Source organism: Leishmania major, chromosome 18 (genome assembly GCF_000002725.2).
Source record: "Leishmania major strain Friedlin complete genome, chromosome 18".
Classification (NCBI taxonomy): Eukaryota; Euglenozoa; class Kinetoplastea; order Trypanosomatida; family Trypanosomatidae; genus Leishmania; species Leishmania major.
In genome coordinates this window covers 317,501-343,591 of record NC_007259.2, presented here as the reverse complement: position 1 = coordinate 343,591, position 26,091 = coordinate 317,501, and the positions used below count along the sequence as shown (strand labels likewise).

The 26,091-nt window shown below is 62.6% G+C and overlaps 8 protein-coding genes across 8 annotated transcripts; all 8 read right to left on the bottom strand.

Moving 5' to 3' along the window:
• Positions 1-27: 27 nt before the first annotated feature.
• On the bottom strand, positions 28-8,001 carry LMJF_18_0820 (conserved hypothetical protein; the record flags this gene model as incomplete). Its single annotated transcript, XM_001682436.1, has 1 exon — positions 28-8,001. One exon carries the CDS (start codon positions 7,999-8,001, stop codon positions 28-30), a length of 7,974 nt encoding a protein of 2,657 aa, XP_001682488.1.
• A 1,266-nt stretch (positions 8,002-9,267) lies between these two features.
• Positions 9,268-10,515, bottom strand: LMJF_18_0810 (putative ethanolamine phosphotransferase; the record flags this gene model as incomplete). Its single annotated transcript, XM_001682435.1, has 1 exon — positions 9,268-10,515. One exon carries the CDS (start codon positions 10,513-10,515, stop codon positions 9,268-9,270), a length of 1,248 nt encoding a protein of 415 aa, XP_001682487.1.
• A 1,427-nt stretch (positions 10,516-11,942) lies between these two features.
• On the bottom strand, positions 11,943-12,878 carry LMJF_18_0800 (conserved hypothetical protein; the record flags this gene model as incomplete). Its single annotated transcript, XM_001682434.1, has 1 exon — positions 11,943-12,878. The coding sequence occupies one exon, from the start codon at positions 12,876-12,878 to the stop codon at positions 11,943-11,945; it is 936 nt and encodes a 311-aa protein (XP_001682486.1).
• An 850-nt stretch (positions 12,879-13,728) lies between these two features.
• LMJF_18_0790 (putative DNA-directed RNA polymerase II) lies at positions 13,729-14,757 on the bottom strand (the record flags this gene model as incomplete). Its single annotated transcript, XM_001682433.1, has 1 exon — positions 13,729-14,757. One exon carries the CDS (start codon positions 14,755-14,757, stop codon positions 13,729-13,731), a length of 1,029 nt encoding a protein of 342 aa, XP_001682485.1.
• A 675-nt stretch (positions 14,758-15,432) lies between these two features.
• LMJF_18_0780 (putative DNA-directed RNA polymerases II) lies at positions 15,433-16,152 on the bottom strand (the record flags this gene model as incomplete). Its single annotated transcript, XM_001682432.1, has 1 exon — positions 15,433-16,152. The coding sequence occupies one exon, from the start codon at positions 16,150-16,152 to the stop codon at positions 15,433-15,435; it is 720 nt and encodes a 239-aa protein (XP_001682484.1).
• Positions 16,153-17,257: 1,105 nt separating this feature from the next.
• LMJF_18_0770 (conserved hypothetical protein) lies at positions 17,258-22,339 on the bottom strand (the record flags this gene model as incomplete). The annotated part of the gene is made up of 1 exon (XM_001682431.1): positions 17,258-22,339. The coding sequence occupies one exon, from the start codon at positions 22,337-22,339 to the stop codon at positions 17,258-17,260; it is 5,082 nt and encodes a 1,693-aa protein (XP_001682483.1).
• An 831-nt stretch (positions 22,340-23,170) lies between these two features.
• Positions 23,171-23,461, bottom strand: LMJF_18_0760 (conserved hypothetical protein; the record flags this gene model as incomplete). The annotated part of the gene is made up of 1 exon (XM_001682430.1): positions 23,171-23,461. One exon carries the CDS (start codon positions 23,459-23,461, stop codon positions 23,171-23,173), a length of 291 nt encoding a protein of 96 aa, XP_001682482.1.
• An 800-nt stretch (positions 23,462-24,261) lies between these two features.
• Positions 24,262-25,959, bottom strand: LMJF_18_0750 (hypothetical protein; the record flags this gene model as incomplete). Its single annotated transcript, XM_001682429.1, has 1 exon — positions 24,262-25,959. The coding sequence occupies one exon, from the start codon at positions 25,957-25,959 to the stop codon at positions 24,262-24,264; it is 1,698 nt and encodes a 565-aa protein (XP_001682481.1).
• Positions 25,960-26,091: the final 132 nt, after the last annotated feature.

Genomic DNA, 26,091 nt, shown 5'->3' with positions numbered 1-26,091 from the left:
TCTCTCTGACAGGCGATTGCACGCGTCCTACAGCGTCACATCGGCGTCTACCTCATCGTCGAGATCGGCGTCGAAGGCGCCGATCGAGTTCCACTGCGTGCTGTACTCGCCCGGCATTCCCTCCAGCGCGCTTGCCGCCGCCGGGTACGCAGCCGTCACGCACTCGCGGAAGTACTGTGCACTGCTCATCAGCTGCTCGTCCGCCTGGTTCACGCGGCGCAGCACAGGCACAAAGGCCTCAACCTTGAAGGTGGCCGCCGGCACGCAGCCGGTGCTCGCCACCGCAGCCGCCGCACGCAGCATCCACAAGGACGTGAGCTTGTCAGCGGCGCCGAAGCTGGCTGCCGAGCGCAGGTGCTCAGCAGAGGCGGAGAGGAAGGCCTGGTCCGTGCGCTGCGGCGCGCACTTGACGAGGGAGTAGACGAGGGCGTAGCCAGCTAGCACTTGCGTCCCCTTCGTCATCGTGCAGGACAGCGCACGCTCCTTGATGTCGCCGACGACGTCCTCAGGAACGCTCTCGGACATGCATAGCGCACCCACGGCCACACCAGCGGCCGCCGCCAGCCCAGGAGACTCCGGCGCCTCCCACATGGGACGCACCAAGTCCAACAGTTTCAGAATGTGCGGAAATTTCTTCGTGAACTTGGCGTAGCGCAGCACCACGCTGATGAAGCGGCACATTACAGTGCGCAGCAGCGTCGAGTCGACAGCCGTCTTCTTGGTCACCACCGTTCCGAGAATGAGGTCGGCGTATTTCTCTGAGCGAGCCAGCAACTGAATCGCAACGTGCAGCGCCAGCACACGGGCCTCGCCCGAGTCGCACAGGGCGGCGTTGAACATGGCAAGCGCCATCGTGCCCTCCACCATTTTCTCCTTGCCGCTGGCGGGGTAATTCATGAGCTGCAGGCACAGACGCACCAGCGCAAGCACAACGGATCCCTCGTTGCGCGTAAAGAGCACCTTGGAGCAGCGACCGGCGACCGTGTTGGCCGCTGCTGCGCTGATCGCGCGTGGGGCGAAGCGCATGAGGTCCTGGATGCACTCCACCGCTTCGACCTTCTGCTGCGGAGTGCCGTAGTCAAGGCCGCGGTTGTAGAAGGTCATGAGCACGTCGAAGAGCCGCGGCTCGCCCTCGCCCAGCACAGTGAACTCCGGGGTGCTGCTACTGATGAACGCGCGCGCCGTGGCCACCAGCGTGGTCTGGAACGGGTGGAGAAACTGCAGCAGGTAGCGGGCTGCAGCGCGCTTGCTCGTCATGATATCGTCACGCTCCTCGTCCTCGAGCGTGTCCAGCACGCGTTCCTCGAGAGCGTTGATCAGCTCCGGGATCGCACGGACGGCGAAACTGCGTGTCGCCTCGGTGTCGTCGCCGAGGGCGTCGATGAGGGCACGGAAGACGGAGGTGATACCGTCGACGTTGTCGAGGTCCGTTCCAAGGCCGTACGCTGTGGCCGCCATCAGCGCCCCATGGCGCCTCCCTGGGACGTTCATTGCCTTCGTGAAAGCCTCGACCGGTATCATCTCGAACTCGCGTGGGGCGAACATCACGTACTTGTTCATGAGCTCCTGCGCATCGTCCAGCGCCTCCACGCAGAACTGGAGCAGCAGGCGCACCATGTCGTTGTGGTAACGACGCATCTCTTCTTGGGCTTCCTCGACGTCGAGGATTGCGTCGAGCAGCTCGACGTTCTGGTTCGTGTGCGTCTCCAAGGAGCTCAGGTGCTTGAAGACCAGCGCCAGAGCCACCGCCGGCTTTACCTTCACCACCTCCACCACGCCACGCACGCTCGTCGTGAGCTGCGCCTCCACGGCGCTCTCGATGAGGCGCGGGCCGAGCAGCTTCGACACGCGCGCAAACACCTCTCGGGCCGCCTCCTGCACAGCGTCGTGCTCCTGCATGCCCGGCAGCACACACCCCACGATGTGGCCACCCATGCTGACCAGCCGCCGCGGGTCCGCAAACTGGACGACGGTGCCGAGGCACACGAGTGAGCCAAGCTTCACACGGCGGTTGCCCGACTTGTACATGTTGCAGAACGCGTCCACGAAGCGCTCGATCGTCTCGTTCATGCGGATCGTGAACTCGATTGTCTTCTCCGCCACTTCCACGCAGTCCGGGTTCTCCGACGACGCGAAGCGCACGAGCAGCAGCGCGAGGCCGTCAAAGATCTTGTTGACCGCCGCGCGTATGCTCGCCACGCAAGCCTGCCACGCCATGTTCGCGTCGGTACGCACGTTCGCGCTGTGTTCGTGGCGGCCGCAGAAGATGGCCGAGAGCATGCGTACGAGGTTGTCCGTGCCGAGCATCTCCTCGAGGGAGCCCAGGATCGACACACCTCGCTTCTCCACGTCGCGCGCCGCCTCCATCGTGAGGATGGCACCGTCCTCGCCGCCTTCGCCGGCCACCGCTGCGACGTTGCCCTCGTTGCCCATCATTGTCGCGTCCATCGCGCTTGCCAGATCGGCGCGCGTTTCCGCGTCCGCGTCGGCCATGGCCACCTGCATGCGCATCTTCTTTCTGACGTGCGCCACAAGGTGAAGCATGAGCTTCGCGGCGAGCTGCAGCGAGCTCTGCCGCAGCGTCGTCACTTCGCTGCTCACGCCGTCCAGCAGCGGGCCCAGAACGAGCTCCAAGTTGCGCGTGCCGTAGAGGGAGACGACGCTGTCGCCCGCCGCCAGCGCCACGTCGCGCACGCGGTCAGAAAAGTGCGAGAGGCCCTCGAGCACCCACGGCAGAGAAATAGGCAAGAAGTCCTGGAAGGTCTCCGTCTGAAGCGTGGACGGGGCGTACACCATAAGGTAGAGGAAGCCCTCCCGTACTGGTGGCCGCTCGTCCGTCATGCCGGTCTGGATCTTCGGGAAGTACAGCTTCAGCAGCTCCGCCCCACACGCGTTCACCACCTCGACGAACACCTGCGCCGCGCCGGCCTTCTCAATCGTGCCAGACTGAACGCGCTGCAGCACGCTGAAGGCCCACTGGCAGATTTCGTCAATGAGGTTGCCGCCAATGGCGGAGGCGAGTGCGGCAATTGCCTTGGCCGCCGTCGTGCGCGCCTCCGTTGACGGGTCCTGCGAGGCCTCCTCCAGCAGCCGCACCAGCTCCTCTGTGTAGGGCAGCAGCGCGCGCGGGTCGCTCACGAGGCTGACCATTGCCGCCACAATCTGCGCCGCCTTGGGCCGCGTGCGCGCCACTTGCACACCAAGACCGCGCGAGAGCACCGGAACGATGAGGGCCAGCGAGGCGGGGTCGACCATATTCACAAAGCGCGTGTAGAGCAGCGCATCAAGCGCCGACTCCGTCTCCGTGCTCGGCGAGCGCATCGCTTTCAGAATCAGCTCCACGTGCTCTTGTATCTCCGGGTTCGAGACGACACCGGCGACGCGGCGCAGCGCGTTCGAGGCCGCCACGGAGACGGCGTTGTTCACGTCGAATAGACAGCAGCGAATGTGCTTCATGATCTCTGGCAGCGCAGCCGCGAGCTGCTTGGGGGAGCAGAACGCGACGTAGCCGATGAAGTTCAGCGGCGGCACGCGTTTCTTCGCCGAGTCGGAGGCGAGCCCCTCCACCAGCCGTGGGATCAGCTGGCGGAGACCCACGCCGGACAGCTTCGCCATCAACTCTTTGGCGGCGTCATCGGCGCACTCGGAGATATTCGGGTCGGCGTCCGCGACGGCTTCCAGCAGCTCCGTCGCCATCGACAGCGCGTACGGCTCGAAGAGGGGGGACATCTCGCTGCACAGCACCTCCAACAGCACCATCACGCCCGACCGCTCCACATGCTTCTCCTGGGCTGACTTGCGCAGAATGCCCATGACGTTGTAGCGGCGCAGCGCAGTCAGTCCCAAGCCCTTGATGACGCCGACGAGGCCCCACGCGTGCGCCTTCTTCTTGATGTAGGAGCCGGAATGAATCGCCTGCTTGAGGCACTTCTCCACAAACTCGTCGAGCTTCGGCGAGTCGCGAATGTGCGTGTTGCGGCTGATTTCCGCCATCGACTCGCAGACACAGCGATGCACCATGGCGGATTGCGAGTTGTTGAGGGTGCGGCTCTGCTGGTCAATGATGGTTTCTAGCAGCGCCGTCTCCTGCAGGCGGCAGCTCACAATGGAGAGCCACACTGTGGCGGTGGCCAGGTACTGCTCCTTGTGAGCCTGCGTCACATCCTTTGGCGGCTTCGCCAGACGCGTCTGCAGCTGCGGCGAGATGCTCTTTAGCAGCGCCAGGTCAGCCGCCACGAGCACGGTGCGGCCGGCCTTGAGTGTCTGCCGTAGCAGCGCCTCGCCCGTCTGCGGGTTCTCGAGTAGCTGGCAGAAGTAGTCCATCACCACGGCAGGCACGCGACCCAGGTAGGTAGAGGACAAGCCTTCCAGCGAAACCACGGACGGCGCCCCGCCAAGGGCCTTCAGATCTTCCACCCACTTGAGCTGCGTCCCTTCGTCGGTCGTTGGGCGACGCACAAAGAGCTGGTGCATCGTCTCCGTCACACGAAGCGCGCTCGCCTCGTTGCGGCCGCCGTAGGTGCGCAGGAAGTACACAAGGTCGTCCCAGTTGGAGGGCTGCAGCACGAAGTTGTACTTCACCACCGCATCTTCCATTATCCTCCGCGCATGCTTCGATACGTTCGACGCCGGGTCGTCTGCGAGGGTGGCGGCCAGCACGAGCGCACGGCGGCACGTATCGAAGTGGGCAAAGCGACTGAAGGCCGCCGCTGTCACGTCGCGCACGGAGTCGACTGTGTTGAACAGCCCCGCCTCCACTGCCGCCAGTCGCTCGCCAGGCACCATCGACATGAGCGTGTAGAAGCCCTGCTGCACACTCTTGTACAGTGACGGGAAGCTCTGCAGGATGCTCGTCAGCAACTCCATCGCCGCCGTTGGGTCAGGCAGGTTCGCCTGGCCGAGGTTCTGCATGAGCATCCCGAGCACCTGGTGCTGCGTCGCCACCGGGATCGTCGTCGAGACGGCGTTGGCGCCGCGGCCAGCCTTGAACGCGATGCGCGCGAAGGCCATCAGAACGACGAACAGCGGCGCCGGCAACATCTGAGTAAGGGACTGGCGCAACGCATGCGCCATCGCCGACACCTGACTGACATCCTCTACCGCGAGCGTCTTTAGCGGTGTGAGGCGGGCGACCATGCGCACCATGTTCTCCGCCAGGTACCTGAACGGTGTGTGGGTCAGCAAGCCTGTCAGCGCGTCCGTCGCCAGCACCGCCAGCACGTGCGTTGCCTTGCCCTGCGCATGCAGCTCTGTCACGGTCGCCTGGAGCGGCTCGTACAGGATAGGCAGCGCCTCCAAGTCGAAGTGGCCGTGTGTGCCGAGCAAGCGAAGAGCGAGGTAGACGGACTTGTGCTGGTGAATGGCTGGCATCATGACGCAGCTACGCTTCTCCACGGCAGCGCGCAGCGCCTCTCGCCCCTGCGCCAGCGCTGCCGCGTCCCTCTTCTTCATGTCGATGAAGTCGTCCTCGGACATCCCCTTCGGTGGGCGGTCCGGGTAGACTTTCAACAGCTGCTGCTCGCGCAGCGTGAAAGTCTCGTACGCGTCCATGAACTCGATGTCCTCGGCGGCGATCGCCGCATCCTCGGCGGACAGCGCCATGAACCACTCCTTAGACGCCTGCACCGCCTCTGCGATGGCGCCGAAGACGTCACGCGAGGCCGCGGCACTCGTCTGCGTGAGCAGCAACACCAGCGCGCGGCATGCGGCGATAGACTGGTGCTCCACCCCCTTGTTCATTGCCTCGATGAGATGCCGCACAATGGCTTTTGCCTGCTGGGAGAGCAGGCGCTCGTGACCCTCGCCGCAGGCGAGCGTCTGACGCAACGGGCGCTCGAGCACGGCGCGGCGGTACCGGCGCAGCAGACAGCTGGAAGCCTTGTAGAAGTACGGGTCGGCGAACTGCGCGTTATCGTGACCGGCACACAGCAGAAGCTCGCTAAGAGCCGAGGACAGGGAGAGGCGCGAGGTGTGCTGCAGCAGCGCCGTGCCGACCGCGACGAGTGCCGGCGCGGCCGTCTGGCCCACAATCATGGGAGGCGAACCCGCCGACTCGAGCCCAAAGACGTGCTGCGTCAGACAGCTCCACAGAGACGTCGCACGCGACGCATCGGAGGCGACGGACTTGACGTACTCCAGCAGCGGGCGGCGCACCAACCCGTGGCAGCTCGTCAGCAGCTGTATTAGCGAGACGCCGTAGCCACTGTTCGCCAGCTCCATCGCCACCTGCGCGGCGCGGGTCTGCTCGTACACGTTGCCATCCAGCTGGCGCAGCACCTCGGCGGTGCTGAGCAGCGGGTGCACCTTCGCAATTGTGGCCACGTCGCCACGCGCCAAGGCAAAGGGGAGGGCGAGGTACGCGTCGGGACGCACCACCACCACCTCCTCGCAGTCCTTCAGCTCCGTGAGCAGGCCATCGACCACGGCGGCCGGCGTACGATGCACGTCGAGGTGGACGAGCATGGCGCGGCGAATCGCCGCCTCCTTGCGGCTGTTCTTCAACGCACTCATCAACCCGTCCTCCATCGCCGCCTCCAACCGCAGCGCCGAGGTGAGTCGGAAGGCCTGCGCGGCCGACTCCACCGCCGGCATAGCCACCTCCCTGCTCAGCGTCGACACGACGTCAGCCATCGGCTCCAGCTGCGCGCGCACCTCGCTAGGCAACGCCTCCAGCATGTCACACAGCAGTCGCATCGCTACCTCTTTCTCACGCGGGGTGCGGCAGCGGGTGCCGACGGCGTACACGATCGTCTGCTGCAGCACCGTCAGCATCTCGGGTGCGGCGGCGCAGAGCTGCTGCATCAGCCGCGCGTAGACGGGGCTGACGCGCTCGACATCGGGGAGGAGTGTGTCGGCGTTCACGATGAAGGGGGTGATCCACTGGGTGAGGGTGTCCTTGCCCTTCGCCTTCATGTAGGCGGCGACATCCGCCGTTGGCGCAGAGGCGAGCACAGCAACGTAGTCCAACAAGGCGTCGCGTGGGGTGCTTGCCAGACCCATCGTGTACAGCACGAACTGCAGTACCACATCGATGTTTTCTAGCTTCAGCGTGCCTGCCACAGGACGCCGCGCACCGAGGACGTGATATGCGACGAGGGGCTGCGCCTTGACCGCGGAGCTGAGCTGATCCTTGGTGAGCGAGAGCTGCATTGCCCCACCCTGCAAGACAGGCGTGAGGGCAATCATCTCTGCCGGCGCCAGGGACTTGACGGCTTTGCACACTGCGTCCATGTTGTGACTCGCGTTCTTCTGCATGAGCTGCCGCAGATGGCGGATGGGGGCGTAGGTGAAGAAGGCCTCATCGTTGGTGGGGTGCTGCTTCAGCGTGTGCTTTTTCTTACGTGCGTGGAGGGCGGCGCGGCGCTGAACGAGAGCTGCGAGCGCCCTCAGGAAGAGCTGCAGCCCCTCGTCGTCCGTGTACTGCTTCAGCCGCGGCACAGTTGTGTCCTTGCGCAGCTGCTGCTGCGCTGCGCTGCTCTTGCGCCACGAGGCGCGCTGCACGGTGTCGGCGAAGAGCGGCGGGGGCGGGGGCGTGTGCAGCAGTACAGGGGCTGCCAGCCGCAGCACCTCCTCGACGCACAGCAGCGCTGCGGGCGAGTTGTCGAAGCACTGGAGACATGTGTGGAGCGCCACCTGCACGGCGGTACACCACTCCACAAACGACAGCGGGGTCGTCGCAGAGACCCGCGGCAGCACCTCCTTGCGAAGCCGGCGTTGCTGATCCGGCCGTACGCACGGAAGCCGCATCGCGCTCAGTACACACTGCACAACCTGCAGCGGGTGGAAGCCCTTGCCAGGGCGGTGTGACAGTTCCACGATCTCTTCGGACGGCTCCTCAACCTTTAGGCCACCCTCAAGCTGCTCGCGCTGCAGGTGCCGGAACTTGCGCAGCTGCGTCGCCTCCTTTTCGGAGAGAGGGTTGTTGTACTGGAGCAGCACCTCCACCGCCAACGGCACCGTGGCGGCCCGCTGTAGCGCGTGTACGACCTGCGCGAGCTCCATCACAGCGACAAGGAAGGCACCCAAGTGTGCAAACAGCTTATACACCTCTTCTCGCGTTCACTGGCACACCGTCGACGGAGCCGACCCGCAGTGTGTGTGTGTGTGCGCCACCACGATATCAGCGGATGGCGGCAGCGATGAAGGTGGTCGTCCACAGGTACACGCACACACACGCATACACACACACACGTCTCCTTTCTCCCGAAGTGAATACAGCGAGAACGATGTGGTGAGTGGAGTTGTGCAGCTCGACTGTTTTGCGGTTCTACTTTCAAGAATCGTTGAGATGGATAAGGAGCCCAAAACACTGACCCGATGCGGCTCGTTTACATGCGCGCAGGCGTGGGCGTGCGTGGGAGGTGAGGGGGGAGGGGGAGAAAGGAGGAGAGACGAAGTTGCTTGCCTGTGTGTTGGCACAGGAGCGAGTCCGTGCACGATATGCTGAGGTGCCGCTGCGTGCACGGTCATGGGGGAAGGTGCTCGGGGAAGAGTGTGCGGCACTGTGCTCCCCTTTTTTGTATTGCGTATGTGTGTTCACCTGTCTTTCAGCGTTACCGAGCGTGGCAAGAGTGCCCAGAGGGGGTCTGGTGGTCACGCGTCGCACAGCCACGAGAGTGCATACGTCCATGTGAGGGCACATCACACCTCCGCTCACCTCACTACACAGCTTTTGTCGCGAGATGGGGACACACGCACACACAGAGAAGGCTTGCCTCGACACCTTGCCCTATCTGCTGCGTCCTTCCGCATCTTGACACACCAAAACATGTGAGAGAGATGGCGAAAGGGAGGGGGGGGGGAGTGGGCGAGGAAAGCAACATTGCAGGCCGACCTGCACCCTCACCTATGCTCAGCATTCGACACACCAAGCTCCTTCCTTCCCCGCCCGCCGTGCCACTTTGGAGGTGGAGGGGGGCATGAACGTGACCCGTACAGAAAACAGACACAAAACGCACCCGCACACGTGTGTGCGAGCGATGTTATCCGTGCCCCCTCCGCGCCACCTGACATATACCCCCGACCTGCCAAGTGTGTGTGCGTAGGAGGGGGGGGGAGGGAGGAGCAGAAAGACGGACGCCCGCGTGCCCGAATTACTACCGCCACCAACGTCGAAAGACTTGAACAGCATCTAGACAATGTTGCGAGTGATCCACGACGTGGCCCTGCTGGGGGCGGATAGTGCCGCTGCCGTTGACATCCACATTGGGTATCCTAGGGTGCCTCTAGTGAGGAAACCAAACCAAACCCAAACGAGCCTTGACGTGCTTACTCCGCACCTTTTCTACGCGCGTGCCGCTGGATGAAATCCACGTTCAGCAACAGCTGCCCAACGTGGAGGACCACGGCGAGAATGGCTCCGGCAACTGGACAGGAAACAAAGGCGAACCACACCAACATCACACCCGCCAGCGGCAGCGGGTCAGTGGTAGGCAGGCGAGCGCAGCGTGCCACGATGGGGATGTGGATGATCGTGCTCGAGGTGCAGGCAGTCGTAATGATCCACAGAGCAGGGTACGTGAAGGGCCCCAGTGTGTACCCAGGCACCGACGTGGCTGGCGCGGCGGCGGCAATGTGTTCGCTGTGCACCCCTATCAGCAGCACTAGCAAGACACTGTTCAGCACGCTGAAGATGACGTGGATGCGGCACAGCATGCTCCAGCACCGCCTCGCCATGCTGAAGATCGTATGCGTCTGCGCTACGCTGCAGAAGACGTAGAGGAGCTCGATCATGCGCAGCCGGCGCAGATAGGCGGTCCAACTGCTGTTCGGACCAAATATGCTCTCGAGGATCCACCCTGGCACTGTGGCGGTGCTCACCGTCGGGCATATGAGTGGCAACCACATGCTCACGCCGAAGAGGATCATCGCTTCATCGACGGTGGCGATTCGGTTGCCCCATATAAAGATGTTCTTCTCGAAGTGCAGCGTGTGGCAGAGCACCGTGACGAAGGCGATGAGGCAAACAGAGGTGACCATGTTGCAGAGTGACCCGACCAGCGCGAAGACGCAGCACGTTGACAGGAGTGACGTAACACAGTCGAGCCCGTGGTCAAGATACTCGCCAATGACGCTGGTCTTCTTGTCGCGCCGAGCGAGGCGGCCGTCCGTGTTGTCGGCAACACAGTAGAGTACGTTTAGCGACCCGCACAGGATGAGCATGAGGTTAGGAGATATGAATGACAGGATCGGTGTCATCTGTGTCGGCGACAGCGGTGGCATTTGCAGCATCGCCGCGTCCTCGACGAGGGAGGCGGGAAGCAGTTGCATCCTGCCGGACTGGAACTGCAAGCCCGCCGGCATGGAGCTGAGAAGTAGAACGGACGCGGAGATGGTGGAGAAGATACCAACCAAGGTGACCTTGTTGGGCACCCACGACTGTGGGTAGAACTGCACGACGTAGTCGTAAAAGGGAAAGAAGAGGTACTCGGCCATGATGCTGGGATCGGCTGAAAGGCTGGGCGTTCCGGGCGGCGCCGCGGGGGAGATCCAGCTCTGCATGGCTTCCTCACACATACACACACACACACTCTCTTCTTGCGCGTGATGATCCCAATGACCTCGGTGTCCGTGCTTGCACGCTTGCGCAGAGTCACAAAGCAAAACGTTTAGAAAAGGAAGGAGGGGAGAGGGGAAACACAGGTAAGGATGTATTACGACGTCAGCGGAAACTATATACGCACACACGCACGCGAGTTAGTTGGCTCACAGAGATGACGAGGAGGAGGGACGGTCCAACAAGCTGAGAATTGGGGAGGTAAAGGAATAAGGAAACCAATACACGCAGGCGAAAGGGCGAGGGCGCGCAAGGAAGTGACGCTGTGTGCAGGCTGGGAGATGGAAGGGGGGGGGGTACAGCAAGGGAGAGGTAAGAAGGAAGGCGCGGGTGGAGCGGCGGTGTGCGTGCAGGAGCTTGTGTGAATGTATATCTATCTATATATATACATACGCGCTAGTGTGAACTTGTGTTGGCTCGAAAGCACTTGTCTGTTGCCATCCTCGTCGTGGCAACCACCGTCACCAGCAGCGGACCCAGAGCCGTAGCCAACTCACCTCGATGCTGATGGACACGTGCGTGTGCGTGCCAGGCAGAGGCAGCGAAAGCGACGGGGGGCTGCAAAGGGTGCAGAATGTCGTTCGCTCCTCTCTCCTTGCTCCCTCCCGCAGCGGACCATGATTGGAGCGCAAGACGGAGACGCATAGGGTGTTTGCATATGTGTACGTACGTATGATTGCATATCTGAGGAACGAGAGGGTGCCGAGTTGTGGTGTATGTGTATGTGGGTGTTGGTGACGATGATCATGATTGCAGGAGCTAAACAAAGGAGATGAGCGGCGGGTGGCAGAGAGGAGTGCCGCGGGCGATAACGCTTGCCCCTCCCGTTGCACCACGCCTCATTCCCTCGGCGCCGCCACTACCACTGCGTCTCGCGCGCGCTCTCTTCGCCTCATACTCTGACTTGCCGATCACCACGGCAGACAGAAGCGCTGCCCTACGCAGACATCAGCAAGGCACCAGGGGTGCACCCGCTTACCAGCTGCTCCTTCAAGAGGCGCAAGCTGGGGGAGGCGGGGGGGGGAGGGCAGGGATGGGGCCGATGGAGAATGGGCGGGTGACGCCGTCATGCATCTCGCCATTCGCATCCACAAGCGAGCTTATATGCGCTTCTACGTTAAGTGACGACCAGACACATGCACACAGACGTACGAGGGGACAACGAAACGACAACAGCAACCACGAGGCGTGTGAGCCTGCGAGCGAGCCTTCGATGAGCTCCTCCGCAGCCATCGTGGGCGGAATGGTTGGTGGTGGCGAGGGGGGCCCTTTTTCCACAGAGATGCCACGGGCACTTTCGGCAGGCAGGGACGACTTTCTCCGTTAGCCCGCCCATCGCCCCACCTACGCACGTACACAAATAAACATCAACCCGACGAGCGTCCGCCTAGTGCGCCATCATCAACCCGCGTCCGCCAATGCACTCCTTCACTGCTTGGATGTGGTCGATGATGCGGTTGTCTGCGGTGCGGCAGATGTAGATGATGAGTCGGTTGTGGATGCCGTGCGCGTTCATGAGGCGTCGCATCATCTTGGGCGACCATTCGAACTCTGTCTTGCCATCGTAGCTGCACGGCTCAATGATGTTGATTGTGGGCTCGTTTTGGAAGTACTTCAGCTCGACAGCGAAGGCACGGTCATTGCGGAAGTCGCGAAAGCCGGCGACGAGGCCGTGGTCGAGCAGCACCTTCGCACACCCGCGTGTCTCGATTGTCGAGGGCACAATCACGAAACGTTTCCGCTGCTCGGACGCCTCGCGCAGACGGTGGCAGAAGTCGTACACGGGAGTAAACACGTTGAAGGTCCAGTCCTTAGGCTCGCGCTTCTCCAGCTGCACGCGGTCCTCATCGAGGCGGCTGGGCTCATCGTAGGTGCCGTAGTACAGCGCGTGGTCTCCTTGGTGCTGGAAGAAGAGGCGCGTGATCGGGTCCGCAGGAAGGTCGCGGACACGCTCGACTCCTGGCAGGTTCACCAGTGGTCGCTGTGGAAACGGACGAGCCGACGACGCGAAGCCCTCCGCGGCGCTGCTTTGGCGACGAGCCTCAGCCAGCGGGTCGCGCTCGTCGGCCAGCAGAGCGTTCAGTTGCTGCCGAACACGCTTCTCGCTCACCGTGACGTCATTGGCGACCGCAAAGAGACTACCTTGGCGTGCCCTGCGACCGAGAAGCGCCTTGGCACCGATGGATCGGCCACGGAGGTAGTCGGCGCCGACAGAGGCAGTCGAGGAGCTGCTGCTGCTGCTGCTGCTGCTGCCCGGGACGAAGGCAGTGGTGGCCCCACCACCGTACACACGCGCCAAGCGAGTCGCGCGACGGAGCAGCATGGCGCACTGGAATGAAGGCGCGGTGCGCGGGGAGTGCGAGGCAAGAAACAGGCGTTTCTGACGGCGCGAGTGACGCGAGTTGCGAATACGTGACGGTGCGCGTGTTCGAAAAGAGTAGTGCACACCGACTGAGGCGCCGCACACACCCACACACGCATGTGAAATCCCATCCCCCCCCCAGTGCGCAGCCCGAAATGGAGGGCAAGGGTGAAGCGACAGAAGAGAGAGAGAGAGAGACGGAGAGACGGAGAGATCAAGATGGCGAGGGCGGTAGAGGTAGAGAAAAAAACGGCGAGAGAGGGTGGGGACACTGGTGGCCTACACGGAGGTTGCAGAGCGGGGGTGGGTGGGTGGGTGGGTGGGCAGCGCGCGTGTGCCAACTGGCGTGCACGCACCATGGCCACTGCTCTTTCGCCCACTCTGCCACATCATCCCTCTGCCGTCCCCGCGCCACACCGCCCAGCTGCATAAACTGGGTCGGTAAGCGCAAATAGCCGGGACCGTCACACCCATCGCACCCATCGCGGCATTGCTGTGCTGCTCTCCTTCCTATTTCTCAAGTGCACACAGACATGCAGCGTGTGCATTCCCGCACGTGGAGGCATCAGCCTTGGTCGGCAAGCGTTCTTACAAGTCACCGACGATGGGGCATAACCATGTATCCATGCACACGCGCAGGGTGAGGCAACTTAGGACCAGAAACGCATACGCAAGGCATTTGATGGGTGCCGTCACTGATTAACCGGTGGTGGTGAAGAAACACGATTAAGATGCGGTGAGACGCACAGACACTACGAGAGAGAGAGAGAGAGGACGAGTCGCGCACCTGTGCGTTGGCAGGCACGCGGCCTCAAATCACGTGCCGGTACATGCTGTACGGGCCGCTCTGCTTTCCTTCGCGTGTGATGTGGACGATGCTGCCGCGCTGCAGGCCAAGGTACTGGACGAGAGGGTCACTCTCTTGCATGCGGGGCAGCTGGGCAACATTTAGTTTCCGCTCTGCCAGGAACGCCTCGGCCTCGGCGGGCGTGAGGGCGACGTGGCGCGGTACCGTTTCGTGGCGCACGACGTTGAATGCCAGCGCCTCTTCCTCGAAGACTTGGATGGAGAGCAGCTCCGCTCCTGTGGCCTCATCCATTCGACCACTGAGCTCCTGCACATCCATGCGCACACCGGGGTCGATCTTGTTCGTCACGACGATCATCGATGACGCCTTCTTCTTGAGCGCCTTCTCGCGGAACGAATGCACCTCTTTCATGCTCAGCTTCGGTGAACCCGAGAAGAAGACCATGAGGGCGTTCTTGGCCGCCTTCTCCTTCGACTTCGCGTCCACCGCAGCCGCTGCCACAGCGTAGGGCACGTCGCCGTCGTCGTCCTTCGGCTCCGCCGTCACGGCAGGCGCAGAAGAGGGCGCCTTGTTCGTTGGTGCCCCCGTGAGGACGCTCGACGCCAGTGTTGCGCGGCGTGGGTCTACGGAGCACGTCAGCCGCATGGCGTTGCGCATGCACACCCACTCTCCGTTAGCTGCACGACGAAGCGCCTCATCCTCGTCCGCTGCCACATCGTACTCGCCCGGCTTGTCGGCGTCGCCGCCATCTTCCTCGTTCTTCGCTTCACGTCTGGGGCCGCTTCTGCTGCTGCCATCACCGCGTTGCTTCGCGCGTATGCTGCGCGCCGCGCGGTCCGGCGAGATGACGAAGTGCCGCAAGAACCAATCATGGTCGAGCCCCTCTTCGTTATTGTACAGCTCGGGGTTCTGCACCGCCTCGGCGATCGCTGACGGGTGTCGAATGACGTAGCCACGGTCGTGGCAGAGTTGGATCATCGTGTTGAGTGCGCGAAACAACCGCACCACCTTGAGCTCTTCAATGGATGACATGGCAGAAGGAGGGAGGGAGGTGCAACTCAAGGTAGAGCTATGCCAGCTTCTCTTGTGCCTCGATTATCGATCGTTGCGTCGCGCCAGTGCACAGGTGTGTATGTGCCTGTGTGTATGCCTCGAAGGGCGGTGGCGATATGAAAAGAGCATAGAGAGGCAGGAAGACAGGTGCCCATCGAGTTTGCAAGCAGAGACAGTGGGTAAGGCGGCGGTGTTGGTGCTGGTTGAGGCCCTCTACTGCCGGCAGACTCGAGCCACATCGGATGCGACCCGCCACCAGGCTTGCGCGCGCGCGTGTGCTTGGCGAGTTGGTTTTCTGTCTTGCTCGACGTTGGCGCGGCAGTTCTGCCGCCAGAACCGCACGATAGCAGTATATGCATCAACGTACAGCACCTGCGGGGCGCCCATGAAGCCCCGCGATCACCGTAGATGCACGTTGGCGCATGATATATACTTGTTACGGAGCGAGTAGAGAGAGAGAGGGGGGGGGAGGAGGTCTATTAACGCCACACCTCACGCAGCGAGCAACGCGCGCGTGAAGACACAAACTACCCCAAACACAAGGCGGGCAATGCCGCACATCAGCCACGCAAGTCGAGAGAGACACACGGAGACACAGAGAGACAGACGTCCATGCGTGCATGCTACGAGTGCTGAGTAGCACATGCGCGCACTTTACACGACTTGCCGGTAGGTCACGTAGAGGCCCGCTGACATGCTCTTACGCTCAATGCGGACTACCTGACCACGCCTCAGTCCGTAGTAGCGAGCTACAGGGTCGGTGGACAGGATGCGGGGCAGCTGATTCAGCTCCAGCGCATGAGCGTGCAGGACGTCCCTGAGCTCCTCTTCTGACAGAGGCGTGTGCTTTGGCACTAGCTCGTGATGGGTGATGTTCACAGAGAGCTCATCCTCCTCGAATAGCTCGAAGCGCAGGTCCTGCTCACTACGGTTATACGTGTCCATTGTTTTGCGCACGATTGGGTTCGGCTTCGATGGGGTGACGAACACGATCCGCTGATAGCCTTCATTAAGCGCATCCTCGGCGATCTTCTTTACCACCTCCGACGAGAGGTGGTTTGGTGGGCAGAAGTATACGACCGCCTTGAGCGTGTTGCCCTCGCCCACCTCACGCTCACATGCCAGGGTCATCTTGTCCCGCCGAATCACCTGCTTGCGACGGGGCAGGGCATCGGTAGGACCACCGCCGACCGCCGCGCCGCCGTCCTCCGTCACCTCCACCTCCTCGACGTAGCGTTCAATGAACTCGCCGAGGGAGCCAGGAACCACATGCTGCGCCACCTTGTACTTCCGATCCGACATCATCTCCGCTGACGTCTGCAGAATGCGAAAGCACTTGTGGAACTCCAGCTTCTCTTGTCCGATGGCTGGCATGATGAGTGGGAGCGACTCGTGCTGCGAGGAAGGAAACGAAAGAGAGAAAGGGGGAGGAAACTTACTACTGCCGAGTATTAGGGGGGGGGGTGCTTACCCGGAAAGCCAAGATCCGCCTGCGTTGCTCGCACCCACAACCGCGGCTTGCCTATGATATATATATATATATATATATGCTTGTTTCGATGAGATGTGGTGGTGGTGGTGGTGCTGGGGAGGCGAAGGCGATTCCGAAGCGTGGTCGCTGAGAACTGAGTGGAGGGAGCAGAGGCCAACGGACAGCGTCTCCAAAACTCCGCCGCAGGGCACGGGAGGAATGCCAGTCGCTCCTGTGTCTGATGCCGAAGAAATGAGCGCGTGTGTCCGTGTACTGCGCTCGTGGTTGTCAGCGCTTGCCCGCATGCGTTTAAGTGTGCGTGCGTGAGCGAAGGGTCGGGAGGGGGGGGGGCGAGTGAAAACCCACGGCGTCGATGGCAGCCCACCGACAAGGCGGTCGCACAGGAGAGGGAGGGATGAGGCACAATTTAGGTGAGCGGCAACAACAACAGCGTGCAAACACGGGAGAGACGCATGCAAGGACCTCAGTTGGTATGTCGGTGGTGGCTCCTCTCTTCTTCCTCACGCGTGTAAGACGACGAGTGCGGAGCTAGGAGGTGAGGTGAGCGATGCGGAAGAGCGCTTAAGGGCAGGCAGCTGCCGTGACGAGAACCGGTGCCGGCCACTCGACCGACTGTGAGACACACACACACACACACACAAAGAGAGAGAGGTAAAGTTGCGCTCGTACGGCAGAAGTGTTCCTGATTTCTTGATTCGGTGCAGGACGCTCACATGGAAAAAGAAATGCACGCACACACGCACAACATCCGAAGCATCACTGCGGCATGTGGCGGCGAGCGGATGGAAGAGACACACGACCGGCACGAGTAGCGATATATGCGAGCCGAACGCTGAGGGGTGGCGTGGACGCGGGCAACGAGGGGAGGGAGGCGAGCGTGCATGGAGAATGATCAACAGGAGCACCGAGCATGCGGCTGCACCACCGCTTTCTTCCCCGCTACCACTTATGCCTTTTCGATGCTCCGTTGCACATGCCGGCTATCGTCTACGAGACGTAGGCTCGCGTGCGGCTGGACGCACTGCCATCGCAGTCTGTCCTCCATGCCGACCCTGACAAGGACTCAGCACGGCCTGCATCGATCGACGAAGTGCCGACCATGTCTAGCGGCTGCATAGTACACAGCAGCACCGCGTTCGTGTTAATCGGAACTACGCGCGACACCCGCGCAGCCGCACCGAGACTGCTCACGGGCGTGCGGGCAGATGCCGGCCCTGCCCTTTCCACCGGCACTCTCGCGGAGCGTTCCGTAGCGGGCTGCAGTCCCCGCTGCTGCTGCGGGGTACCTCTCGCTGCACTTGACATCCGTGCGGAGAGGGGTCCTAGCCTTCGTGGGGGTGGCTGTGCCTGCTGCTGCGCTGCCAGTGCCGAAGTATGGTGCAGGTCATGCTGCAGTGGCAGATCTGGCTGCGCCGTCGCGCCGTCGCGGCGAAGAGTCGGAATACGAAGACGATACGTTGTAGGAATGCCGCGGCTGGTCATCGCCGTTACGAACAATGTACGCTCTTCACTTCCCTTTCTGTGCTGCTGAAGCTGCTGCGCCATGGCGTGCTCGAAGTCGCTCCGACAGAGAAGCGCCTGCCCATTCATCGTGCGCAGCGTGTCGCCGGGCTGCACGTTGGCCCGCGCAGCCACAGAGCTGCGCCGCACTTGCACCACCGTGAGATTGTCGAGGCGCAGGCCCAGGTCCCACTCCAACAGCATCGTCGACCCCTCAACCGCTTCCTTGTGGTTCTCGTGGTCGACGTGGTCCTCGCCAACAGCGCGGCCACGAGCACCGTCGTCAGCAGCTGCAGCTGCCTTGAACGCCACTCCGTCCAGATGCAGGCGAGGGACGCTATGAGCTGCCAAGACCGCCTCGATCTCTCTCGGCTCAGCGACTCGCGTGGTCTGCGGTTTGAACAGCTGATACACCGTGCGCGCCGGCGGAACTCGGCCTCCAGCCGGCGCCACGGTCGCCGTATTCTCGTCAGGCTGCAGAGCCTGCGGCAACACTTCGCGTGTGCTCCTGGCGGTCGGGGTCGGTTTGGCAGACGAAAACGGCGCCGTCGGCTTGGTGGAGGCGGCGCCGGGCTGAGCGGGTGCCACGGCCGCGCTGACAGCGCCGCGTGGCACCTTGGCGCCTGCAGCTACCGGTGTCTCCAGGACTTTAGAGGCGGAGTGAGACGTCGTCATGGGGAAGGGAAGGACAGGCGGAGCCAGCTCTGCGGCTGGAGCTGCAGCGGACACTGTTGCACTCGGCACCGTGGGTGGAGTGAGAAAGGAGCGGCACTTCTCGACGTCCTCCACGGAGAGTGGTGGTGGCCAGCGCGACGTGACAACAGCGGGGGTGCTGTCCTTCTTCGAGATGGTGATGATGGTGCTGATCTTCGCTTTCTCCGGCTCGCTCGCTTGTGCCGGCAGTTTCGGGGAAGCTACCGCATGAGATGGGGAGGCGGGCATCGATACCGCGCGTGATGCTGCAGCTGCTGCGGTCGCCTTGGCATTTGGACGAGCAACCGGTGTCGGGAGGCGTGCCGTGCGGCTGTGAGGAGTATCGTTTGTCATGTCTGCAAGGGCGCCGTCGTTTGGGTCGCGGTGGCGCCTAGCCTCGGAAGTCACGCCTGGCCCCGCTTGCCCACGTGCGCGGCCGGGGGAGAGCGAGAGGCGGGGAACGTACACCGTGACAGTGGCCGGGATGACGGCGTCGGCGTCCAACTCCGCCAGCGCGGGGTTCCACTGGCACAGCACCTGAACCGACACCCCGTGGAGGAGGGCGAATTGGTTCAATGTTGCCGGCTCCTGCGAGCTCTTTGGCATGGCGCGCCGCGCAGCCGCCTTTGAGGACTGAGAGTCGGCGGCGTTGGCGTTAGCTGTTGCGGGGGCACCGACGCGAGGTGTGCCAGCTGGTGAGTGAACCCGCCGCTGCTTCTGACCTCTTGAAGAGCGTATGTGGGAGCCGACGGTTGGCTGGGGAACAGCAATGCGAGGCTCGGCCTCGACTGACGCGTTCGACATGATGCTGTCCGTCCGATTAAACGGAGGCAGCGGGGCACCTCGCTGCTGCTGTGACGAGGCCACTTTCCTCGACGCCGCCGCCGCACTGTCTGCCGCGTAGAGTACCGTCGTCGCAGTAGACGGAAACGTTGACGGTGACCTTTCTGCCTGCGCCAGCTGTGGCGCCATGGGCAAGCGTGCCGTTGACCAGTCATCTTCCCTGCTCGACTTGGGCACCGATGCCGCCTCTCCTTTCTCTGCATTGCCGCTCATATCCAGCGCCAACGCGCTGTGTGTGCCTGACGCCAAGTCGAGCTCTGACTTATCCGGCAGGATGAGCTGAGCGACGACTGACTCAGCGGTGCTGCCACCGCCGGAGCTGCTGGCGCGCTTCGCCGCAGGCACCACCGCGAGATCGTCGTCGAGGTGGAGCGCGGCACAGGCGTCGGTGTAGAAGGCACGCACAGAGGGGTACAGGCAGTTTTTCAGAGCTGTGTCGATCTCTGGCGCCGAGAGCGGCACCGCGCCCGGGTAGAGCTCCGCATTATCCCACATAAAGTCCACGACAAGGCTGCCAAAGGAGAAGCGCACCTCCTGGCACGCCTCGCGGGCCTCGGACGGCAGCACGCCAAGAGCGACGCCCGTGTCTTTGACGAAGGCGTACTTTAGATCGCTCTTCTCCGGCGCAGGCGAGAGCAGCAGACGTGCCCATCGCGCGCCAGGAATACGCACTGTATGCGGATGACGCGATGCCGACGCCGATGTGGCTCCTTCCTGGAGGTGAGTGTGGCTCTCGACGCTGACGAGGGCACACGGGGAGACGGAAGCGGACGCTTCACGCCCTGTCTCGCCCAAGCCTCCACTGTCTTCACCAACGGCGGCTCTCAGGTTTGGCGTGCTGAAGACGCAGGGTGTTGCTGCCGAGCTCCCCACAACCGACATTGTGCGCGAGTCTGTTGCGATCAGCAGTGGCGGTGTGCGCACGCCAGCCGCCGAGTCGTCCGCGGCGGCTTCGGCAGCGTTCAAGTCACTCGCGAGACTCAAGGAGCGCTGCTCATCGCTACCGTCGCTTGCGCCTTCGTCCTCCTCGTCCCCCCCTGTGCCATCGCCGTCGTTCGAATACGTTTCACTGTACCGTGGCGTGTCGCTGTCTGGCGTCGCCGTGCTGTCTTCGACGGCGTCGAGCTCCTTGGCCTGATGAGCCTTGAAGAACTCTTCATACAGCTCCGTCATGTGCGGGTACGAGCAGAGATTGAGTCGTGTGTTGATCTCAGGCTCCGCCATCGAGCACAGGTGCTCCAGCTCTATGCGGATGTGCAGGTCCGTGCCTACCACGGTGAAGTATACCTCGCGCACGTCCTCGCCGCGCAGCGCCGGGGACACTTCGCCATATTTGAATAGGTCCACCACATCCGCACGGAAGGCAGCCTCCATCTTCGCTTGATGGTCCTCGATAATAACGCCCCAGAGTTCGCCCGGGAGCCGTTGCATGTGATACGTCCTCACACGCATGTTGGGGTCCACCCAAGCGGGGTCTGGAGCAAGCGGTAGCCGCTGATCGCCAGACGAGGAGGCGAGGCTGGTTGCAAGTTGCTGCGGGTCATACCGGCGCGGTGACCGGGGGGGAAGTCCGACGGGCGGCGGCAGCGCGCGGGCTATGCCTCCCCGGCTGCCGACGCTGCTGTTCCCATCGCGGGACCGGGGTGGCGCGTCGTCGCCCAACTGCAACGCCGAAGAGCCGAGGGAGCCGCCGGTGGTGGCTGTGCTGAGCGTTGAGGCAGTGACGGAGTCCGCAGGCGCTCGGTCGCTGACGTTGCGGCTGTGCTTATCATTGTCAGTGCTGCTGAGCCGCACCACAGGGTTTGACAGCAGGTTACTGTCACAAGGAGAGGACTGTTTCGGCATTGCCGTGGACGCTAGCGCACATTCGGCGAGGGAGGAGTCCTGGCCCTCGGAATCAGGGGGCTCGCCAATGACAAATTGGACGCGTGGCGAAGACGGCCCCGGCGCCGAAGCGACGAAAGACGACGCCGACGAAAGCGGGTCTGCCTGCTGCGACCGCGCTAGAATAGATGCTGACGGGTAGGCACCAGTGGGCGACGTGGGGGTTGTGTCGGTTAGGCGCACTGTCGGTGCGGCTTCGCTGTCGCCGTCGTGGTCCTCTTGATTGGCTGTCGCCCATGAGCCGGTGAGAAGGTTCGCCTGGTCGAAAGAGGGACTGCGTCGCACGTACGGCGCCGTGTGAGTGGAGCTGCGCGGCGTTTCCAATGACGAGTTTACTCCACCACCATCGCCGCTGCTGGTGCTGTGCGCGCAACCAGTGGAGTCGCGCCGGCCTTCGTGACCGGAGCTGCCACCGTTATAGCCGAGACGTTGTCCGTGCGAGCGTGTCAGCGTGCGACGCACACGTGGCGAGTGCGGAAACAGCGTAGGCCTATCCGCCTCATCAACCTCGTCGCCGCCCCAGTTCACCGTGTCTGTGAATAGCTCATTCGGGTAGGCGGCACGTAGAAGCCGCTCCATGTCCTCAAGATTGTACAGCGTCACACGGATGAGCTGTTTCATGAGAAGCGGTCCGTCATTGTCGTCCGGCGAGGCTAGCGACGACACACGAGATAGGTGTGACGGCAAGAGATGCTGCTGCTGTTGCTGCACCTTCGCGAGTCCACGTATCATGTGAGCATTCTCCATGACGTCGCCAAGCTTTCGCATGATGAGGCCACTGACGGCTTCATGGCGCTTTGCCGCCGTGGTGGAACTGCCCAAGCTGCTAGACGCGCTCAAGGACTCGCTGTCACTCCGTCGCGAGGGCTGACGGGGCAGCATAGCGACCCTGCGCAACATGCTCCGCACAGACGCGCACACGCCCAACAAACGCGGCACATTTTCCTGAATGTGCTGTCGCGTGATGGCGAGGTCTATTGCTGCAGAGGTGGTGAGAGATGACGAGGACGCGGATGCCGACGCCATGCTGCATCCGCGCTCCTTGTCCTCACTGTCTTGCATGGAAGACACGTACATCTCTACCGTGTCGTGCAGCACCTTCAGCACGTCTGCGGCGTCGCTGTACCCATCGGCGTTGTGGTTGTCCATCTCTGTCGTGCCTGTGTGCCTTTCCTTACTAAGCCCTCCTTTTCGTTATAGCTTTTTATGGCCCTTCCTCCTGAGGATGTTGCTGTGTCACCGTAGCCCTCGGTGCGTGCGTGCGTGCGTGCGTGTGTGTGTGTGTGTGTATGTGCGTGTGTGTGTGTGTGTGTGTGTGTGTGTGTGTGTCTATACAGCACACTTGTGAAGCGAGGAGCCCAGCGCTGACAGCGGAGGATACAGCGACGATTTTACGTGGCTAATACTCGTCGATGATGTTGACTCCAGAAGCAGAGGTGGAGGCAGAGACAGGGGAAGGTGTCGCGCATGATGAGGCCGCCGAGAAGCGCAAACAACGGAAGCTAGAGCGGGCAGCGCGACAGGCACGACATCGTCATACAGCGCGCGCAAACTTTGTGCTCACGGCCCCGAGCATGTTCGCCCTTTTGTTCCCCGCGCCATGTCGAGCTGCCGAGGGGGTTTGGTGGACAAAGCCGGCTGGACGGCAGGCGGTGTGCCATCGTGCTGCTGCTCTACCTAGCCTCATCTCTCACGCAGGCCACCGCACCACTCTGAAGATCTGCTTTCTTTCTGTGTGCGCCCTCACCTCTGTTTCTCTTTCCTCGGCCTTTCCCTGCGTAGATGTCCGCGTGCTCGGGGGCCCGATCATACACACCCTCATCCACGGAAGCCGCCACACAGACAAAAAGCAGGGCGGGGACGTTCGCCACGCCTCCAATCGCGCGGAAATCGTCTCACTTGTCTGCACCCAGCTGGGCGGCTGTGGCGCCACATGGCACGGCCACACACGTGTGCACCGAGGCGGCACGCCGTTCCCTCTCATGTCGCGCTCTCCTCTTCGCTGTGCTTGAGCTCGCTCCAGGGGATAACGTGGAGTTCGGCCTGCTTGCGCCGCACGAGCGCCCACACGTCGTCGGGAGTCACATCGGCGTCCTTCTTGTACTGCCGCGTCTCCCACTCGAGCTCGCCACTCTTGCGTTTGTGCTGGCGGCTGGCCTTGTGCGCCTCTGCGGCTTGCGAGTCCGAAAACTGAATATCGCACACGGGACAGTAAAAGGAGTAGCAGTCGGTGGACATGGGCGGGGACGACGCCCCCGCGCTGTTGGACATGGCGTGCAGGTAAACTCGTCAACGGCCGAGGCTGGCGCGCAAAACACACACACACACACACACAAAGATGTTCCAGTAAGCGCCCTGATAATTTGCGGGGGTCGGACTGGATACGGCAACTTGATGATACAGCTCTTCCTCGCGGAGCGTCTACGGAACTGGGTCAGTACAGGCACGCAGATAAAGGAGAGGGCGCACTGGGTGCGTCCATGCGCGTTTAGGTGCACAGCGGAGAGTGGGAGGCACAGGCAAGAGAGGGGAGAAGGGGGTTCGCAAGATAATCTAGCCGGAAGGGCGTTGAGGTGAGAGCGGGTAGTGGTGGTGGCGGCCGAGAGGACCGTTAAGAGGGACGGCGAGCAGCGATAATGCGGCGTGCCGTGTTGCACACACACACATACACACACACGCATGTTGGTCTTTTCGCCGTCTGCCCGGCCTCCTTTCCAGCTCGGAGTGATCCCTTCGTCACGTCGCCGCGGCAACGCCGTTTTGCGCCGTGTTTGCCCACTTGTCACGAACGATCGCAGCGACACACAGATGGGGGAGAGGGGAGAGGGGAAAGGGGGAGGGAGAGGGAGGGGGCAGATGCGTCGACACAGTCCCGCTCCGCGAGAGAGGGCGTGCCCGAGCCACATGAGGCGTGAGCGCCGAAGAGAAGGACATGCGAAAACCAGGCATGCGCATGCGCGCTGTCGCACGCGCGAGCGTGTCACGCGCACGCCCACGCAGGCGAGTGCACGCAGAAAGAATGGGCGACTGTGGCAATGTGGTCCAATGCATGCAGGGCGACATCTTCACCTTTACACGAGCGACCGCGGCCTACGGGCAGGCCCAGTATAGAAGCCGAGTTCGACGGTTGTCGCCGCCTCCTCCTTTGCCTCTGCAACTGCAGCACCGCTGCTCCGTTCGGCCAACAGTGACGGCGATGGCACGGTATACACTGGGGGCTTCACAAACGCTGAGACAGCAGTCGGCAACGGAAAGAGATCGTCGTACACCGTCGGCGCGGTGAATCCGCGGCGGACAGGAAAGTCCCGGTACGCCCACCGCTCCTCCTCCTCTTGCAGCCGACTCTTCAGAGTCGGGGCGATGGCGCGCTGCTGACGTACAGCCAATCGCTGACGCGCCTCCGAGGGAGAGCGCAGTTGTCGAGGTTCTGCTTCACTCCTTACTGGTCGGCGTTGCAACGGAGACGCGGAAGCGGCGCGCTGCTGCTGCACTTCAGCTCGAAGAGGTCGAACGTGGCTGCGTATTTCTCCCTTGCCGCTCGCGATGGGCGCGAAAAACGTCTGACCGTGAGGTGCTGCGTCTTCACCCGCGGCGTTGCTGCGTCGGCCCGCAGGCGCGGACGCCGGCGTTTCGCCGTGGCGGGGAGGCGCAAGAGTGGCGCACACATGCATCCACAGCACTGCTGCCCAGAGCGCCTCTGCCACAGCGCGCGAGAAACAGGGGAGCGTGTCGACGCCATCCATGAGCGTGGCCCACAGCGTGTAAATAGAGGTGCTGGACAAGAGGCCACAACACGCGGCTGTTCCACCAGAGGCATCGCAGGGATGACTGCACTGAGGCTGACGCACGTCGCGCGTGCCGTCGTCGGTGCACATGAGAAGGGGCAAGGTCTCCGGTGGCAGCTGCAGCAGCGTCTCCAACGAGACGGGTGTGCGGATACCCGTGGCTGCCTTGTATGAGGCTTGGGTGCTGCGCAGAGCATCGCGAAGCTTGGCGAGTACACTGAGTATGTACTGCTGCCGAGAGTGGAGCTGCAGCGGCAGATGGCGCTCCGTCTCTTGCGACGGCCGCTGCTGTCGCCGCGGTAGCTCTGCGTCGGCTGTCATGGCGTTCCATTGAGGCGTGCGCGTCCCCTCTTGCGATGTGAGCAGAGAGTCGAGAAGAGCAACACAATCGTCCATCGTTGGCCTGGACGAGTCGACACGGTGTTGTTGAGGTCGACGTGCGGCGGCCGTCGGCTGCGACCCTTCGCAGTGCACCGTTGTCCACTCTACTTCGGTAAGTCGATCATCGAGGTCTGCCAGCTGCTGCCAGAAGGAAGACAGCGGCAGCTCTGGCGTGCTGCGGCGTGTGCCGTTTTCGTCTTGTCGTGCCAACGCGCCAGTCTGCGCAGAGGCTTGTGTGTGTCTGAGAGAGAACGCTGTTGGCGACAGAGGTTCTGCGCAGGACGCGGCGCGGCACAATTGCTTCGTCACCGCGTCGCCGTCGTTCTCGCGGTGGCCGCTTGATGCAGCAGCCAGGCACTCCAGCTGTGAGCCTGGCTCTGAGCGAACAGGCCGCCACTCCGAACGCGGACATGACGTCGACATCGCGAAGTAGGAGCGAGCTAGAAGAGCAGTGATGTCGTGCCTTGCCTCCAGCTCCGCGATGTGTACAGCCTGGCGGCCCAGCCGTTCCTCCATCGCCAGCATCCATGTCAGCACGGCGATGGGAGGCGGGCTACAAGACGCGGCTGGGTGTAGGAAAGATAACAGGTGTGGTGCAGACATCCACTTCTATGGTGTGTGCGCAGGTGTATCTGCGACGGATCGTGCGCGTGTGCCTGTTGTGTTACTCGGTGAAGGGGGTGAGAGTCGGGGAGGGAGCGAGGGAGGGAGGGTAGATGATGAGGGGTAGAGGGC